General features: G+C 47.3%; 9 protein-coding genes across 11 annotated transcripts; 5 read left to right on the top strand and 4 right to left on the bottom strand.

The window, feature by feature from the left end:
• The first annotated feature begins 486 nt into the window (after positions 1-486).
• On the top strand, positions 487-3753 carry LOC108162927 (replication termination factor 2). Its single transcript, XM_033393754.1, has 3 exons — positions 487-715; positions 781-1619; positions 3677-3753. The coding sequence occupies exons 1-2, from the start codon at positions 647-649 to the stop codon at positions 1597-1599; spliced, it is 888 nt and encodes a 295-aa protein (XP_033249645.1). The 5' UTR covers positions 487-646; the 3' UTR covers positions 1600-1619; positions 3677-3753.
• On the top strand, positions 1603-4837 carry LOC117188976 (cilia- and flagella-associated protein 20). 3 transcript variants are annotated; one of them, XM_033393756.1, is made up of 4 exons: positions 1603-1793; positions 1853-2044; positions 2100-2555; positions 4599-4837. In XM_033393756.1, the coding sequence occupies exons 1-4, from the start codon at positions 1710-1712 to the stop codon at positions 4680-4682; spliced, it is 816 nt and encodes a 271-aa protein (XP_033249647.1). In that variant the 5' UTR covers positions 1603-1709; the 3' UTR covers positions 4683-4837. The 3 variants fall into 3 exon arrangements, with proteins under 3 accessions (XP_033249647.1, XP_033249646.1, XP_033249648.1); XM_033393755.1 differs by lacking the exon at positions 4599-4837 and having other exon boundaries at positions 1604-1793; positions 2100-2799; XM_033393757.1 differs by lacking the exons at positions 1603-1793; positions 1853-2044; positions 2100-2555 and adding exons at positions 3740-3845; positions 3905-4096 and having other exon boundaries at positions 4155-4837.
• Positions 2746-3739, bottom strand: LOC117188977 (ER membrane protein complex subunit 3-like). Its single transcript, XM_033393758.1, has 2 exons — positions 3511-3739; positions 2746-3447 (listed from the first exon to the last, which is right to left on the bottom strand). Exons 1-2 carry the CDS (start codon positions 3720-3722, stop codon positions 2853-2855), a joined length of 807 nt encoding a protein of 268 aa, XP_033249649.1. The 5' UTR covers positions 3723-3739; the 3' UTR covers positions 2746-2852.
• On the bottom strand, positions 4784-5705 carry LOC117188978 (ER membrane protein complex subunit 3-like). Its single transcript, XM_033393760.1, has 2 exons — positions 5549-5705; positions 4784-5485 (listed from the first exon to the last, which is right to left on the bottom strand). Exons 1-2 carry the CDS (start codon positions 5695-5697, stop codon positions 4891-4893), a joined length of 744 nt encoding a protein of 247 aa, XP_033249651.1. The 5' UTR covers positions 5698-5705; the 3' UTR covers positions 4784-4890.
• LOC108162928 (cilia- and flagella-associated protein 20) lies at positions 5702-6894 on the top strand. The gene is made up of 3 exons (XM_017297909.2): positions 5702-5888; positions 5948-6139; positions 6195-6894. Exons 1-3 carry the CDS (start codon positions 5805-5807, stop codon positions 6753-6755), a joined length of 837 nt encoding a protein of 278 aa, XP_017153398.1. The 5' UTR covers positions 5702-5804; the 3' UTR covers positions 6756-6894.
• LOC108162929 (ER membrane protein complex subunit 3) lies at positions 6841-7827 on the bottom strand. The gene is made up of 2 exons (XM_017297910.2): positions 7606-7827; positions 6841-7542 (listed from the first exon to the last, which is right to left on the bottom strand). The coding sequence occupies exons 1-2, from the start codon at positions 7752-7754 to the stop codon at positions 6948-6950; spliced, it is 744 nt and encodes a 247-aa protein (XP_017153399.1). The 5' UTR covers positions 7755-7827; the 3' UTR covers positions 6841-6947.
• Positions 7828-8424: 597 nt separating this feature from the next.
• LOC108162930 (protein dpy-30 homolog) lies at positions 8425-9007 on the top strand. The gene has a single exon (XM_017297912.2). It carries the CDS (start codon positions 8549-8551, stop codon positions 8918-8920), a length of 372 nt encoding a protein of 123 aa, XP_017153401.2. The 5' UTR covers positions 8425-8548; the 3' UTR covers positions 8921-9007.
• Positions 8997-11709, bottom strand: LOC108162925 (nuclear pore complex protein Nup107). Its single transcript, XM_017297907.2, has 2 exons — positions 9470-11709; positions 8997-9405 (listed from the first exon to the last, which is right to left on the bottom strand). The coding sequence occupies exons 1-2, from the start codon at positions 11622-11624 to the stop codon at positions 9041-9043; spliced, it is 2520 nt and encodes an 839-aa protein (XP_017153396.2). The 5' UTR covers positions 11625-11709; the 3' UTR covers positions 8997-9040.
• A 688-nt stretch (positions 11710-12397) lies between these two features.
• Positions 12398-15624, top strand: LOC108163288 (zinc finger protein 34). Its single transcript, XM_033393751.1, has 2 exons — positions 12398-12787; positions 12893-15624. The coding sequence occupies exon 2, from the start codon at positions 12919-12921 to the stop codon at positions 15025-15027; it is 2109 nt and encodes a 702-aa protein (XP_033249642.1). The 5' UTR covers positions 12398-12787; positions 12893-12918; the 3' UTR covers positions 15028-15624.
• Positions 15625-17075: the final 1451 nt, after the last annotated feature.

The following is a 17075-nucleotide window of genomic DNA, read 5'->3' on the forward strand; positions in this document are numbered from 1 at the left end:
GCTGGCCGCCGAAGTGGTGTTCAGAACTGTTGAACTTTTTTTGTTTAAAAGGGATGCCTAAAATTAGTTAATCCTGTAGAAATTGTATTCATCAATGGGATTAAACTGTCTAGGCAGGGCTAAGAGTTTTAGTAAGCCAGAATTATTCAACGGAATATCAAAATTGAGCAAAAGGAACTATTACTCTCTTACGTTTTTTTTTGTTTGACTTTTTTCGCTAAAACCTTTTTTAAGGCAAAATCCAATAAAAGCAAGTATTTAAAATTTATCAGTCAAATAGAAAAAAGGTTAATTAATTGGATAAAATTATGTGAGCAGGGCTGAGAGATCTATCTAGGCAGTAATATTCGACGTAATTTCAAAAACGAGGAATATGTATAATATAACTTGAATTCGTCAGTATATTTAAGGTATATTTTCAAAATGAGACGGTATATTTTGGTATATTTCTGAAGATCGGACGGTAAATTTTATCCACAAATCCGCGGTCACACTAAAAACAAGAGAAAAACAACGAAAAATTAGATTTGTTTCTAAAAAAATAAAAGTGCAGGCAAGAAAGATATCATTGGCAATTTTCAACATCGCCCCACGCTGGTTAAGGGTAACATAATAAGCACGGTAGCATAGTATAGAAAAAGAAATCATGGGATGCGATGGCGGAACTATTCCCAAACGCGATGAGCTGGTCCGCGTCAAACAAAAGCCAGAACAGGTAAATACCATCGAATATCATCTCAAATAGATCTCAAAACTAAAATTGAATTGTGTATTGTACAGAAAGACAAAGACGCGGAGCGAGAGTTTCGCTGGCTGCACTGCGCTCTAACGCAGCAGCGCCTGCAGGAGCCCATAGCCATATGCGGAATGGGCAGATTGTACTCAAAGCAGAGCCTTATCGAGAGGCTGCTGGAAAAGGAGAAAATGCCCGAGATGTCCGAGCATGTGAAGAGCCTAAAGGACATTAAAACTCTACACTTGACCCCCAATCCTGCCTTCACAGAAGAGGACAAGACCGAGGGACTGCTAGACACTCGTCATGCCCCGTATATATGCAAGCTGATTGGGCTTGAGATGTCAGGAAAGTTTCGATTCGTTGCACTTTGGACCTGTGGATGTGTGGTGTCCGAGAGAGCCCTGAAACAGATTAAAGGAAACTCGTCCAGCACTTGCCCCTTGTGCCAGACCCCCTACAGTGTCGAGGACATAGTCGTTCTGAACGGTAATGAAGAGGACTTGGAGCTGATGAAGGTCAAGATGGAAATGCGAGCAGCCAAAAGGAAGTCGTCGAAAAAAGACAAAAAAGAGGCCAAGAAGGTAGAGATTAAAACAGAGACCGGCGAGCCTTGTGCGTCCACAACAGTGACTGAGAAGCCATCAACCTCAACCAGCTCGAAAGTCAAGGCAATTGCCAATCCCAAGCGCCTGGGGGCTGCGAACGCCATGCAGGACCCCGAACTCAAGCGATTGAAAAACGACTTCAGCGTGGCCAAGGACCCAAAGGCCAGCGATGTCTACAAATCCCTCTTTACCTCCCACAAAACGGAGAAGGAGCAGGAGCGTGCCCACTGGATCACCTACAATCCATTCTACAATTAGTTTAATAAAATATTTCCAAGATTGCTGTGCGTTAAAAATCATATTTACAGACAACTCCAAAACCATTTGATAGAATAAAACTAAACACGAAACGAAACGAAACTCCGACAATGTATCGTTCTGCTTATCAGAAAGGGTTTCTAACAATTCTCTACAGCGTGGGCAGCTCACCTCTGGCGAAGTGGTCTTCGTATGTGAGTATGACCTACTTGACTATCCCAGTATAGCCCTAACAACCTGCGTCTCCGACTAGACCAAAAATGGCTACATTAAGCGGATATACGATGATGATATCAAGTCTCTGGTGCTAGAGATAATAGGTTCCAATGTGTCGACCGCATTCATCCACTGCCCCAGTGAGTGCAAGGAGCAGCTCGGCATCAAGCTGCCGTTTTTGGTGCTTCTGATAAAGAACATGCATAAATATTTTTGCTTCGAAGTTAAGGTTCGTTTTTCTGATTAAATATACGTCCACCACTTACTCTGGCATTTTCATGCAGATTCAAGATGATCAGCGTTTCATGCGCCGCTTTCGCGTATCGAATTTCCAGAGCAAGACTTCTGTCAAGCCGTTCTGCACAGCCATGCCAATGGGCATGTCGCCTGGCTGGAACCAGATTCAATTCAATCTCGCTGATTTCACACGGCGCGCCTACGGCTCGAACTATCTGGAGACCGTATCGCTGCAGATACATGCCAATGTGCGCATTCGCCGCGTCTACTTTGCTGACAAGCTCTACACGGAAGCAGAGCTTCCCAATGATTACCGCTTGATGGGCAAGCCCAAGGATTTGAAGAAGCCGGAGAAGCAGTTTAAGGTGCCTCCTACTGCTCGTCCCCCATCGCCTCTGAATACGGCGCGTGGTGAAGGACCGGTTAAGGCACCTCAGCCAGAGGCGCCGGTTCAGGAATCGGAGCCGGAGCCTGCTCCGGAGCCTGCTCCGGAGCTGAAGAAGGTACCGTCGCCTACCGTCTCCGTGGGTGTGGTCTCAGCTGCTCCGGAGCCCGCAGCCGAGGAGCCCCCTACACAGACCGAGGCCACTGAGGAGGCCTACTACTAGAATTATATCTATGTTTATGTGTTTATTGTTAATTTAGTTAGGCACCAGGGCAGGGGGCAGGGCACGACCATAAAATTCCCAGTAGTAGATAGATAACATGGTTTATTGTTACCAAAGTCTACTCTACAATCAAACAAAATCTTCTTTGTTATATTGGAAATTTGCTAGGACATCTAAATTACGAAAACTTTCTCATTCACTTTGGTCGGAGGCTGCAACGATGTTCATCATGTCGGCGTCTATGTTTTTCAGGGCATTGTGGTACTCTGTGATCTCCAGAGCCTCCCATTCCGCTTTGAAGGCTGCCTTAGGGTCCTGCGGCATGGTCATGGCGGCGCCAGTCATTGCATCTGCTTGGGCCTGAGTCTGGTCCGCGTGGTTGTTCTCACCCAGGACTAATGTGTAGATGGAGCGCAGACCGAATACGTTGAGGAAATACCAGGAGGCGGATGAGACCCAGGCAGCGTCCAGGGAAGCTAGCTCAACTCCACGTTGTAACATGGGCTTGAAGCGCAAGGTCAGCGGAAACGGCACCTTGGTGGTCACGAAACCAGAGAATATCCAATTAATCCATCCTCCGATGACGACCATCGGCAGTACGTTGATGAAGTTCCCTTTTACCATGTCAGTCAGCATGGCAGATGAGTTCTGGGCTACAGGCGCCCGCTTCTGGGTCTTAAAGTAGCCCGTTTCCTCGCTGTTAAAGTAGTTTTTCCTCATGGAGAATGACTGGGCGCTCAAGTATTTGCCATTTTCCCGCAGGAGGCGAGCGCGAATCATGGCTTGACTGCGAACGAACGGAACTCACTTCTAATCAATTGTCTTACGCTGCACTTTGCTCGCGACTCACCTGTCCTGGATCTGGGTTATTTCGGCCTTCTTTTGTGTTGATATCAGAATAGACACATAGTGCCGCACTATGCCAACCAAAAAGGTGATCAGCACTATGGGCAAGAAAACCCACACGCGAATGTCCGGATCAATGAGCAGCTCTGTCATTATTTGATTTGTCCAAGATTGCTGTGCGTTAAAAATCATATTTACAGACAACTCCAAAACCATTTGATAGAATAAAACTAAACACGAAACGAAACTCCGACAATGTCTCGTTCTGCTTATCAGAAAGAGTTTCTAACAATTCTCTACAGCGTGGGCAGCTCACCTCTGGCGAAGTGGTCTTCGCATGTGAGTATGACCTACTTGACTATCCCAGTATAGCCCTAACAACCTGCGTCTCCGACTAGACCAAAAATGGCTGCATTAAGCGGATATACGATGATGATATCAAGTCTCTGGTGCTAGAGATAATAGGTTCCAATGTGTCGACCGCATTCATCCACTGCCCCAGGGGCTGCAAGGAGCAGCTCGGCATCAAGCTGCCGTTTTTGGTGCTTCTGATAAAGAACATGCATAAATATTTTTGCTTCGAAGTTGAGGTTCGTTTTTCTGATTAAACATTATACGTCCACCACTTACTCTGGCATTTTCATGCAGATTCAAGATGATCAGCGTTTCATGCGCCGCTTTCGCGTATCGAATTTCCAGAGCAAGACTTCTGTCAAGCCGTTCTGCACAGCCATGCAAATGGCCATGTCGCCTGGCTGGAACCAGATTCAATTCAATCTCGCTGATTTCACACAGCGCGTCTACGGCTCGAACTATCTGGAGACCGTATCGCTGCAGATACATGCCAATGTGCGCATTCGCCGCGTCTACTTTGCTGACAAGCTCTACACGGAAGCAGAGCTTCCCAATGATTACCGCTTGATGGGCAAGCCCAAGGATTTGAAGAAGCCGGAGAAGCAGTTTAAGGTGCCTCCTACTGCTCGTCCCCCATCGCCTCTAAATACGGCGCGTGGTGAAGGACCGGTTAAGGCACCTCAGCCAAAGGCGCCGGTTCAGGAATCGGAGCCGGAGCCTGCTCCGGAGCTGAAGAAGGTACCGTCGCCTACCGTCTCCGTGGGTCTCAGCTGCTCCGGAGCCCGCAGCCGAGGAGCCCCCTACACAGACCGAGGCCACTGAGGAGGCCTACTACTAGAATTATATCTATGTTTATGTGTTTATTGTTAATTTAGTTAGGCACCAGGGCAGGGGGCAGGGCACGACCATAAAATTCCCAGTAGTAGATAGATAACATGGTTTATTGTTACCAAAGTCTACTCTACAATCAAACAAAATCTTCTTTGTTATATTGGAAATTTGCTAGGACATCTAAATTACGAAAACTTTCTCATTCACTTTGGTCGGAGGCTGCAACGATGTTCATCATGTCGGCGTCTATGTTTTTCAGGGCATTGTGGTACTCTGTGATCTCCAGAGCCTCCCATTCCGCTTTGAAGGCTGCCTTAGGGTCCTGCGGCATGGTCATGGCGGCGCCAGTCATTGCATCTGCTTGGGCCTGAGTCTGGTCCGCGTGGTTGTTCTCACCCAGGACTAATGTGTAGATGGAGCGCAGACCGAATACGTTGAGGAAATACCAGGAGGCGGATGAGACCCAGGCAGCGTCCAGGGAAGCTAGCTCAACTCCACGTTGTAACATGGGCTTGAAGCTCAAGGTCAGCGGAAACGGCACCTTGGTGGTCACGAAACCAGAGAACATCCAATTAATCCATCCTCCGATGACGACCATCGGCAGTACGTTGATGAAGTTCCCTTTTACCATGTCAGTCAGCATGGCAGATGAGTTCTGGGCCACAGGCGCCCGCTTCTGGGTCTTGAAGTAGCCCGTTTCCTCGCTGTTAAAGTAGTTTTTCCTCATGGAGAATGACTGGGCGCTCAAGTATTTGCCATTTTCCCGCAGGAGGCGAGCGCGAATCATGGCTTGACTGCGAACGAACGGAACTCACTTCTAATCAATTGTCTTACGCTGCACTTTGCTCGCGACTCACCTGTCCTGGATCTGGGTTATTTCGGCCTTCTTTTGTGTTGATATCAGAATAGACACATAGTGCCGCACTATGCCAACCAAAAAGGTGATCAGCACTATGGGCAAGAAAACGCACACGCGAATGTCCGGATCAATGAGCAGCTCTGTCATTATTTGATTTGTCCAAGATTGCTGTGCGTTAAAAATCATATTTACAGACAACTCCAAAACCATTTGATAGAATAAAACTAAACACGAAACGAAACGAAACTCCGACAATGTATCGTTCTGCTTATCAGAAAGGGTTTCTAACAATTCTCTACAGCGTGGGCAGCTCACCTCTGGCGAAGTGGTCTTCGTATGTGAGTATGACCTACTTGACTATCCCAGTATAGCCCTAACAACCTGCGTCTCCGACTAGACCAAAAATGGCTACATTAAGCGGATATACGATGATGATATCAAGTCTCTGGTGCTAGAGATAATAGGTTCCAATGTGTCGACCGCATTCATCCACTGCCCCAGTGAGTGCAAGGAGCAGCTCGGCATCAAGCTGCCGTTTTTGGTGCTTCTGATAAAGAACATGCATAAGTATTTTTGCTTCGAAGTTAAGGTTCGTTTTTCTGATTAAATATACGTCCACCACTTACTCTGGCATTTTCATGCAGATTCAAGATGATCAGCGTTTCATGCGCCGCTTTCGCGTATCGAATTTCCAGAGCAAGACTTCTGTCAAGCCGTTCTGCACAGCCATGCCAATGGGCATGTCGCCTGGCTGGAACCAGATTCAATTCAATCTCGCTGATTTCACACGGCGCGCCTACGGCTCGAACTATCTGGAGACCGTATCGCTGCAGATACATGCCAATGTGCGCATTCGCCGCGTCTACTTTGCTGACAAGCTCTACACGGAAGCAGAGCTTCCCAATGATTACCGCTTGATGGGCAAGCCCAAGGATTTGAAGAAGCCGGAGAAGCAGTTTAAGGTGCCTCCTACTGCTCGTCCCCCATCGCCTCTGAATACGGCGCGTGGTGAAGGACCGGTTAAGGCACCTCAGCCAGAGGCGCCGGTTCAGGAATCGGAGCCGGAGCCTGCTCCGGAGCCTGCTCCGGAGCTGAAGAAGGTACCGTCGCCTACCGTCTCCGTGGGTGTGGTCTCAGCTGCTCCGGAGCCCGCAGCCGAGGAGCCCCCTACACAGACCGAGGCCACTGAGGAGGCCTACTACTAGAATTATATCTATGTTTATGTGTTTATTGTTAATTTAGTTAGGCACCAGGGCAGGGGGCAGGGCACGACCATAAAATTCCCAGTAGTAGATAGATAACATGGTTTATTGTTACCAAAGTCTACTCTACAATCAAACAAAATCTTCTTTGTTATATTGGAAATTTGCTAGGACATCTAAATTACGAAAACTTTCTCATTCACTTTGGTCGGAGGCTGCAACGATGTTCATCATGTCGGCGTCTATGTTTTTCAGGGCATTGTGGTACTCTGTGATCTCCAGAGCCTCCCATTCCGCTTTGAAGGCTGCCTTAGGGTCCTGCGGCATGGTCATGGCGGCGCCAGTCATTGCATCTGCTTGGGCCTGAGTCTGGTCCGCGTGGTTGTTCTCACCCAGGACTAATGTGTAGATGGAGCGCAGACCGAATACGTTGAGGAAATACCAGGAGGCGGATGAGACCCAGGCAGCGTCCAGGGAAGCTAGCTCAACTCCACGTTGTAACATGGGCTTGAAGCGCAAGGTCAGCGGAAACGGCACCTTGGTGGTCACGAAACCAGAGAACATCCAATTAATCCATCCTCCGATGACGACCATCGGCAGTACGTTGATGAAGTTCCCTTTTACCATGTCAGTCAGCATGGCAGATGAGTTCTGGGCCACAGGCGCCCGCTTCTGGGTCTTGAAGTAGCCCGTTTCCTCGCTGTTAAAGTAGTTTTTCCTCATGGAGAATGACTGGGCGCTCAAGTATTTGCCATTTTCCCGCAGGAGGCGAGCGCGAATCATGGCTTGACTGCGAACGAACGGAACTCACTTCTAATCAATTGTCTTACGCTGCACTTTGCTCGCGACTCACCTGTCCTGGATCTGGGTTATTTCGGCCTTCTTTTGTGTTGATATCAGAATAGACACATAGTGCCGCACTATGCCAACCAAAAAGGTGATCAGCACTATGGGCAAGAAAACCCACACGCGAATGTCCGGATCAATGAGCAGCTCTGTCATTATTTGATTAATAATTTATTTCAATTAATCCACTTTTTCGGTTTTTCAACAGGAACTAGGGTTGCTATATTCATATATCGATATATATACATTTTTGTATAATATTTTATGCAATCGGTATTTTTTTGCAATATTTGGAATGGATTAGGAAATGGAATGAATATTTTTTGACTGCATTATGTTTGCTTCAATATTTTAAAGAGTCCTCGGTCCAAAAATTTAAATAAAAAACATGGAAACATCGATGGAAACTCTAGCAGTAATTGATGTATGACATTAGACTTTGCTAAATTTGCTGCGAAGGAAAGATAGCTTGATAGACAAAACGCAAAACGCAGTACTGCTTCCTGCCACTAACCGTACAGCATATAGAGGTGTCAGTTTATATTCCGAACATTTCGCAAACGAACTTTCCTGTATTGGATCCCAGGGTCCCTAGCCATAGATGGTTAGTGACTATAGTCAAAAAGACCGATTTTTTGGAACTTAGTATAGTTTTAGAAATACAGCCTTCCAATTTTGGTCTGCAATTCAATTCTTATTTTGTACATTTTGCGTATGGGAATATATGTTAAATCCATGCAGCTTATTAGTTTTCTCGAAAACCGGCGCAGGAAATTTTACTGATTTATTCTTGGCCAATTATTGTCTATACAACTCGATACATCTATCGATACCTTAAAGTGACTAACACTAAGTATAACCATATCTTGGATGTATATTTTGACCACGGCGAATTCTATCAGGCGACGCCAGCTAAATAATTTTAATTAAACCAAAGGATCGATATAGCTATGGAGGCCAAATCGGAGGCACCCATATCCCCAGCCTCGACGCCGAACGCTACCCCAGTGACTGCAGAGGTAGCCAAGGAGCAAAACTGCACTAACAATTCGCAAGGCAACTCGGTCCCCGCGGCGGGAACCGGAGCGCCACCAGCGCAGGCATCAGCTTCAGCCCAGCAACCACCCATCAAGAAGCCGAGCCCCAGCTCGCTACCCACACGCCAGTATTTGGACCAGACGGTGGCTCCCGTGCTACTCCACGGACTACAGGCTCTCGCGCGGGAACGTCCCACAAACCCTATTCAATTCCTGGCCTCCTACTTGCTGAAACACAGCAATGGATGTGAGGACAATCCCCCGGTCACCGAAGGAAACTCCTAGACATACGTAGCACGTGTCCTTGCCTCTCCCTATCACCTTCCCGCTACATTCTTAAGCCAATAAAAATCTATAAAAAAACGTTTAAAATTATATATATATCGCAAACAAATCGTATTCGAACTAGACGGTAATGGGGTAGCCCCAGGGATCCAGTTTCGAGTTGAGCAGCTCCAGGGAAGTGTCGGCAATCTTGGAGAGCAGCTCGGCCATCTTGTGCTTGGTGTAGACTTTGTAAAGCTGACGATGCTCGCTGGCTAATTCATCTGCCAGGCGCACACAGCCAACAAGGTCTCCGGACTTGGACATAACCTCATGAAGGAGGAGTGCGATCTCGGGCAGACAGAGGGAGCGCAGCTTTTCCATCTGCAACAGTCTATTCTCCCAATTGAGCTGCGCAGCATTGGCCGGCTCCTTAGAGATGAAGGGGTCCACTAGCCAGCCTTTTTCCGGGAACGTCAAAATGTTGTATAGAGCTTCCGTTGTCTCTGGCGAATTGGGAATAAAAACACACGATGATTCAATGGGCTTTAAATAGATTGTTATGCTTACGCTTTGCCTCCTCCTTGACCTTCTGCTCCCATCTTTCCAGCTCACTGCGATAGGTCTGCTCCTTTAACTCGCACACCAGCCGCTCCGTGAAGTTGTCCTGGCTGGTAGCCCCAATGGCCACTGGCTTCTGCGGAGGATTCTTGTAAAGGCAATTCCACTCAACGAAGCTGTCGACGCCAGTGAGGTAGACCTTGTAGCAAAGATATTCCTTCAAGCTGCACTCCTCGCGAGGCGGCAGATTTTCCAAGGAGCCTACGGTACCTATTAGACGGGTGACCACGTCGCCGGGCACCATCAGGAATGTTTGGCGCATGCACTCGATCTTGTTAGAAGCCAGATAAATACGCATCATGGCACATGCTTGCCAGAGAAGTTCGCTCCGCTGCTCCGGCAGAAAGATGAGCCACTCCAGAGCCGCGATCTTGAACTGGTCCGAAGCTGATATTTCTCCTGCATGCGGTTCCCCGAGCTCTCCCAGTGGATAATGAGTGTGTCGTATATTTTCCACAGTAAAGCGGGTGATCTGCTCCACGTCCAGTCCCGCTTGCAATGCAGCGTCGATGGCCAGCTCTCGCGCACGTTTCTGCTCAACTTTTTCGAGGAATTGAGAGTAGAGTTTTACTTGGAGTCGGTTGGACAATGGCGCACAATAGTAGGCAATAAGCTGGGCATCTCCACGAGCGAGCAACGCCTCTACATAGGAAGCGATGATTTTTTCAGCCATTTTTTCGTTTTCGACACGTCCAATCTGCCGCAGGAACAGAACAATGTGGGCCATAAAGCGGAGCTGGTGAGAAGACAGCTTGCTGATGCCCGTCTCTAACCAGCGCACCATTTGCTGGATCAACTCGCCACACGTGTCCAGGATGAGATGTCTCTGTATGATGCCCAAGTGGCCCTTGGCAAAGTCCTTCACAGACAGATCTTTGGCTACATTCAGTTCGTCGAAAATCTGCTCCAATGTCATTTTTCCGTTCCAATAGTCCTCGGGCATGTCCTGATAACGCTTTGTGCAGTATTCCCGAATCTCCGATTCCACACGAATGTCGATTTGAACCTTAATGTGGGCCCAGAGCAGATCATGCCAATTGCTGTGTGACAGTGCTTTTAAAGAACTCAGGTGTCCCGAAAAGACGCCGGCTGTGGCGCGTGTGAAAACGTCGTAGCGGTTCGAATCGGCCACACGCCAGGCGCATCTTTTCCACACATCGCGACGAGGGTTTCCCTCAATGGGCAGTTTCTCGTTGACCAGGGATCCGCCGAGCTCAAAGTTTGGATCCTCGTGGAGCCGCCATCCCTCCAGTATGGCAGCTTTCCACGTCTGGCCGTAGTGCTTGCACAACTTAAGGGCATCATCGATACTTCCTCTCCTGATGGCCCCGAAAATCGCGCGGCCCAACCTCATATTGTCTTCCTCGTCTAGAGCGTGCAGAGGACGCTTCTCTCTCACAGGAGCATCGGGATCCAAGCTCGTGACAATATCATGCTTTTTCCCGAACGCAACTCCCTGTAAATTCTCTAACTGGAAGAGCGTGTTCTCCCAGGCCATCATCGGGTCGTGGTAGTGAAGCAAATTCTCTGCATCCTTCCCGTCGTAGCTGGCCTCCAGCCAGTCGACAACCAGCTGGTACTCCCTCAGGGTGGAATTGATGGCATACAGCTGAGTGATTACCATTTTCTCACTGCCTCCAAGAGTGCCTCCTTCCTGCATTTCATCGTCTGCTTGGGTATCGGTCTGTACCAATATTCGATCATAGTAGATGCCATGGAGCAAGCGCCAAGTGTTGATCTCCTGCTTTAGCCAATTAATGCTGGCCGTTCTGTGCGCGGCGCCCTGCTCTCCGCCCATGCCCTCTTCAATTTCCAGCTGCAGTTGCTCCACGACCGCCTTGCAGGCTAGGGACAAGCTCAGCAAAACATCGAAGGTCTCCGACTCGCTGGTGTGCGCTTGCAGGATATTAAAGAATTGGATGAAGAGGACATCCATCCGGCTCCTGCCCCGGTTCGAATCATCAGTGTCCATTAGCGTTTCACTCAATGTCGAAACATTTTTTTCAGGACGCATCGAGCGGGATAGAGTCTTCTGTAAATTAGAGCTATTCGCACTCGTTTGCAGCAATCCACTGCTACTCATTCGGAATAGGCTGTCGGCCATGGTCGGTTGCAAACTTATTTGCTGTTTGTTAAATCAAATCAACACAAAAATACACGCCGATAAAATGCCGGCTCCAAATCAGTTCTGCCAGTTTAGCATATTTCAAGCTAGATCTCACATTTTCAGCATGGAGTACTTAAAAGTTGTAGCCAAAACTAATACTATAAAATAATGCATGTTATTTCAAAAGGCATTGCAAAAAAGACGGATAGGATAGGATGTGTTCATTTTAGTAAAAAAAAAAACTACACCACAAAATGTATTTTTTTTTTACTTGTGTTTAGTCTGTCTTATTTTTAGCTCATTTATTTTCTGCCTTAGCCACTTCTGGTATCTAGCTTATATTGTCTCGAAATTCTAACGATAGGTATCGATAAATGGGTGGTATGTTATCACTGGGTGTTATTTAAAATGCTACTGAAAACATTAAATAAAATTTAAAAATCCTGAATTAAACTTAAGCTTTTTGTGGTAAACTGTAACTTAACAATTGTCAGAGAGGAGTCGACAGCTGAAGTACTAAAACTGTAATTTGATTTTGGATGCTTCATTTTTAGTAATATATATATATATTTATTTCAGCTAAACTAAATAAATAAATTTAATTTCAGATTTAACAGCACAATACACACTATTTTTCAGTTAATTAATTGCATGTAATCGCAAGTATGTATTGCACGGTTTAGGCAGGTGTTTAGAGGAGTGTACACGTCTGGCTTGCATGATCGTATGTCGTATGCTGTCATGCAGACGCCGTCTGAGCGTCGCTCACCTACCCAACATAAAACATTTTTCTTTTATTTGTTGTAACCATTAAGAGGACGCTTCGAACTTTAATGCTCTTCCTTTGTTTTATGCGCTGAGCGCTGCCCCTTGGCAGCGTCTGTTTGTGTACACCAAGACGAGAATTGGCCGATAAACGCGAATGAATATGCTGAAGCTCTAGAATTCAAATTACAAGAACAAACAGTTCACCTTTGCTGAACGCGCAAAAGCTGAAAAGTTGAAACATGTTAGTTATACTAAAACCAAACACGCAAGCATGAAACCTGAATAGTACCATAGTGATATAATATACAAATGTATGTATGCACGTACATGCATATGTGTGCAATTGTTTGCTAATCGTTGAAACTGGAAAATAAACATTAAACTCACCTAAGGTACGAGAGCATTGATTTTTCATCTGTCGCTTCTTATTTTTGTTGTTTTTTGTTGTTGTTGCTGTTGCTACCGCTATTGCCATTGCTGTTCTTGTTCTGTTGCAGCCTTTACATACACACGACACGTCAAGATGGCCGTGCAACTGAAGCATAATTACCACCACCTGCCATTGACCATCACGCCGATCCTGTGCCAGCCAGTTCTGAAGCCGGCTCCGGTGCCACCGAAGCCGGAGGCCCCCGACCTAACGTTTCACTGTATGTGCTGCTCGGAGTACTTTGTACATCCCCTGGCCCTGTACCAGCATATGAATAGCCGCCATCCGAACGAGCCAGCACAAGAGCAGAAGCCAGGGGAGTCCCAGGAGCAGCAGGCGGAGGAGGGCGAGGACTACAGTTGGATATTCGAGCCAGTCTGCGAGCTGGAGGAACAGGAGCAGCAGTCACAGCCTGCCAGTGACGACAGCGACTCATCCGACGAGGACGACAGCGATGATGATGACAGCTCCGATGATGATGATGACGACAGCAGCTCCAGTTCCAGCTCCAGCAACTCGTCCAGCTCGACCAGCTCCATGCCCAGTTCCACCAGCAACTCCACTACCCAGCAGAGTCAGAGCCAAGAGCCCATGGACTCCTTAAGCAAAGGAGTTGGAGTCTCCTATGGCGAGTTGGAGTCTGCGCACCCCATGAGGTGTCTGCTTGCCGGACCGCATCCAAACGAATTCCATCTGCAAATGGCAGATTCTCGGGAGTCCACTTCGATTATTCTACTGCAACCATCCATGAGCATCACCCCGCTCAGTACGCCCGTGAGCCAGCCCCATCCGCCTCCACCGCCGCTGCCCCCGATGAGCATCTCCCTGGAGCCTGCTCCTATCAAGCGTCGGCGCGGTCGTCGCAGCAAGGCGAACAATCCCATGCTGGACTCTGCATTGGCCGCGAATCCAGCGGCGCAGAAATGCTTTCAGTGCTCCCACTGCGAGGCCAGCTTCCCCAATGCTGGCGACCTCTCCAAGCATGTGCGATCGCACATCACCAACAAGCCCTTCCAATGCTCAATTTGCCAAAAGACCTTCACCCACATCGGCAGTCTCAACACACACATCAGGATCCACAGCGGCGAAAAGCCGTACAAGTGCGAGATCTGTCCGAAGGCGTTCACCCAGTCCAGCAGTCTAATGGTCCACATGCGATCCCATGCCGTGCGCAAGCCGCATCAGTGCGTGCAGTGCGACAAGGGATTCGTGAACTACACCTCGCTCCTGCTGCATCAGAAGACGCACACAGCACCAACGGAGACCTTTGCATGTCCGGAGTGCGAGAGGGAGTTCAAGGCGGAGGCACTACTGGACGAGCACATGAGAATGCACACCCAGGAGCTGGTTTACCAGTGCGCCATTTGCCGCGAGGCCTTTCGCGTCAGCTCCGAGCTGGTTCAGCATATGAAAAATCATATGGGCGAGAAGCCGTTCACCTGCTCCCTCTGCGATCGCTCCTTCACCCAGTCGGGCAGCCTCAACATACACATGCGCATACACACCGGGGAGAAGCCCTTCCAGTGCAAGCTGTGCGAAAAATGCTTCACGCAGGCCTCCAGCCTCAGCGTTCACATGAAGATCCATGCTGGCGAGAAGCCCTTTCCCTGCCACATCTGCGGCAAGTCCTACAGCCAGCAGGCATATCTGAATAAGCACATCCAGAGCCACAATCGAGCAGACAGCGTCCCAGGGGTGACACCTACCCCGGTGCCCATGCAGCGGCACGAGACTCTGGTGTGTATTGTCTGCGGGTCGTTGCACGCCGACGCCACCGCCCTGGCCTTGCACGTGACCAGCCAGCATGCAGCTCTCTTGGACAACATTAAGCACACTGCGATGCCCACACCAGCTCCGTTGGATGGCAAGTGCAGCCAGATGCAGCAGCAGGCCTACATGCAGCGCGTTCAGTCGATGCTGCAGCAGATGAGCCAGCAGCAGCAGCAGCTGCCAGCCATGGACTCCACTGGCGAGGACGAAGAGGATCCCGAAGAGGAGGAAGATCTTGAAGAGGAGGAGGAGGAGTCGCTGCCAGAGGCTGATGATTGCGAGCCCAGTGTTTCTGCTTCCGAGCAAGAGACCGTAATGGACTCGGACATGTATTACGAGGAGTTTGCCGACATGGACGTGGGCTGCCAGGAGGAGGTGTGCGGCGACTATGTCGATAATGAGGAAGAGGTCTGCACCGAGGAGTTCATTTAAATTTAAGGAGCTTACGTTTTGGTCATCGACCATAAATAATTGTCCCGCATATTTACACAAGGAATGTGGATCGGTTCCCGAATGCTCAGCAGATCTTCTCAACTTTTGGGATTGGATTCGATGCTATTCTCGAACCGTTTGCATTCCATGCCTTATCACCGTTTGCTCATCATTATCTTGTATCCTTTAGTAGAGTCGTTATTTATTTTAATTTACCAGAAACTTGTTCTATATCTAGTAGTACAACATCTCATGTTTCTCCATCATCCCCCTGGTAGCAGGTACCACTTCTCATATAAAATAAGAATTATATTATCCAGAGTCTAGAACACTCTTGGAACGGATGCATTGTTTTGCACATTATCTTCTAAAGGTATTAAATTTACATTTGGTTAGTATTAAGACTACTCGTATTTTAAGCTGGTCATTTAGTCGCCTAAATGATATTCCCAATTACCGATTCCCACGTTGAGGCAAGGCACAAACTGCAAGCCTCGACAATTCCACTCTGCATAATTCCCAATATACATACATATATTGTAAAGTCGCCTTAGAGCACATCCTGAAGAGATTACATTAATCGTTACTAAAAAACCAGTCAAACGAATTTTAATGTGTCGAAATGAAGGAATGGTTTACTCGGAGCTCGATCAATGAAATTATCATCTACCCATTTTCAAATTCTGGTATTGCACGCCACTGCTGGCCAGTCGTCCCTGATCGTTAAAGTCCAGCGTTGGATCGGTTTGTGTTGCCCCACAAGCATGCCCGCCATCCTGTCATCCGGCTCCAAGTCGGAGGATCCAGCTCTACAAGATTCGGGCTAGGACGATGATGCCCATGCAGCCTGCATTCCATGATTATGTTGACGGGAGCCTTGGTAGTGACCACATGGATACGCAGACGTGCAAGAACCGACACTTCATCCTTTCGTAGAAGCCATCGAAGTCAAACGGGGCCCCGTCCTGTTCCATGGTTCCATATATCTGCTGGCCCAATATGGCATCGTCGATTTACAGTAGCACCACAACCACAATAGAAGATACGCAAATGTATACAGTGTTTACTTGAAGATACAGACTTTTACTTTTGGAAATTTTCAGGTCTGGTAATCTTTCAATCCCATTTGAATTGTGTGCAGTGTGACCGCGGATTTATCGATAAGATATACCGTCGGTTTAATTTTGACCTCAAAAAATACCAAAAAGTACTAAAAATACCGTAATGGGTCACCCTGATTGTGTGTTTAAGGTTTTCAGCTGTTGGCGAACTGCCAACTTGATCGAAGCTGCGATAGTATCAAACTCTGCGATAGTATCAATAGTTGGCGGCAGATATCGGAAATTGAAATGCCGCCGTTTGGACAGTTCGAATTATATCACTTGTTTTTGTGTTGAATAAAAAACTCCAGAATTGTGTGTCTAAAGCATCAAATTTTTATTGTAAACTTTTCATTTGCGTTTTATAAATATGTTCCTTTAGCTTTCCTTATATGTCTTATAGCGTGCGAACTCGCACGAGAGTATGGGTGTGCTTTAATGGATAACTTTAAAATGAGAATAAGTTGTGTGATTTAGGTTATGCTCGAATGTTTTAATGCTAAGGGCGCCTAGATTGTTATGTGTGGCACCTAAATGGAAATATGCGATGATTAAATGTTTTAATAGTATGCAAGTAGCATTTTATAGAGGAGTTTCTAATACTTTTCAGATCTTATTCTGATAGAGAGAAGAAGTGGCATATTGTATGTGTTGATTTCCAGCTAAAACTGAATATGTGCTTAAAATTGCTTCGTAATTATGCACTACACTTTCCCCCATTTACCCCCTGGCCATATTGAGCACATTTAAAATACTTTTACGTTAGTTTTTCATTGATGGGAAATTACTAGAAACTACTACAAATGTGAATGTAGGTGTACTCGTGGAGCGAAGAAGTGTCTAGTCAATGCTTTATCAAGGGTATTTACAAATTGTAAGGTATTGCTTATGCATTCGAGTCTATTGTTTATGCTGTGATTGGGGCTGTTCCTTCAATATTTATTTACA

Source organism: Drosophila miranda, chromosome 4, assembly GCF_003369915.1.
Source record: "Drosophila miranda strain MSH22 chromosome 4, D.miranda_PacBio2.1, whole genome shotgun sequence".
NCBI lineage: Eukaryota > Metazoa > Arthropoda > Insecta > Diptera > Drosophilidae > Drosophila > Drosophila miranda.

Bases quoted from the DNA above. Each gene is read 5' to 3' on its own strand.
- LOC108163288 (XM_033393751.1), top strand. From the start codon at position 12,919: ATGGCCGTGCAACTGAAGCATAATTACCACCACCTGCCATTGACCATC.
- LOC108162927 (XM_033393754.1), top strand. From the start codon at position 647: ATGGGATGCGATGGCGGAACTATTCCCAAACGCGATGAGCTGGTCCGC. The intron at 716-780 runs GTAAATACCATC...TGTATTGTACAG, and splicing joins TCAAACAAAAGCCAGAACAG to AAAGACAAAGACGCGGAGCG.
- LOC108162929 (XM_017297910.2), bottom strand. From the start codon at position 7,754: ATGACAGAGCTGCTCATTGATCCGGACATTCGCGTGTGGGTTTTCTTG. The intron at 7,543-7,605 runs GTGAGTCGCGAG...GTTCGTTCGCAG, and splicing joins ATAACCCAGATCCAGGACAG to TCAAGCCATGATTCGCGCTC.
- LOC108162928 (XM_017297909.2), top strand. From the start codon at position 5,805: ATGTATCGTTCTGCTTATCAGAAAGGGTTTCTAACAATTCTCTACAGC. The intron at 5,889-5,947 runs GTGAGTATGACC...GTCTCCGACTAG, and splicing joins TGGCGAAGTGGTCTTCGTAT to ACCAAAAATGGCTACATTAA. The intron at 6,140-6,194 runs GTTCGTTTTTCT...ATTTTCATGCAG, and splicing joins ATTTTTGCTTCGAAGTTAAG to ATTCAAGATGATCAGCGTTT.
- LOC108162930 (XM_017297912.2), top strand. From the start codon at position 8,549: ATGGAGGCCAAATCGGAGGCACCCATATCCCCAGCCTCGACGCCGAAC.
- LOC108162925 (XM_017297907.2), bottom strand. From the start codon at position 11,624: ATGGCCGACAGCCTATTCCGAATGAGTAGCAGTGGATTGCTGCAAACG. The intron at 9,406-9,469 runs GTAAGCATAACA...CCAATTCGCCAG, and splicing joins GGTCAAGGAGGAGGCAAAGC to AGACAACGGAAGCTCTATAC.
- LOC117188977 (XM_033393758.1), bottom strand. From the start codon at position 3,722: ATGGTTTTGGAGTTGTCTGTAAATATGATTTTTAACGCACAGCAATCT. The intron at 3,448-3,510 runs GTGAGTCGCGAG...GTTCGTTCGCAG, and splicing joins ATAACCCAGATCCAGGACAG to TCAAGCCATGATTCGCGCTC.
- LOC117188976 (XM_033393755.1), top strand. From the start codon at position 1,710: ATGTATCGTTCTGCTTATCAGAAAGGGTTTCTAACAATTCTCTACAGC. The intron at 1,794-1,852 runs GTGAGTATGACC...GTCTCCGACTAG, and splicing joins TGGCGAAGTGGTCTTCGTAT to ACCAAAAATGGCTACATTAA. The intron at 2,045-2,099 runs GTTCGTTTTTCT...ATTTTCATGCAG, and splicing joins ATTTTTGCTTCGAAGTTAAG to ATTCAAGATGATCAGCGTTT.
- LOC117188978 (XM_033393760.1), bottom strand. From the start codon at position 5,697: ATGACAGAGCTGCTCATTGATCCGGACATTCGCGTGTGCGTTTTCTTG. The intron at 5,486-5,548 runs GTGAGTCGCGAG...GTTCGTTCGCAG, and splicing joins ATAACCCAGATCCAGGACAG to TCAAGCCATGATTCGCGCTC.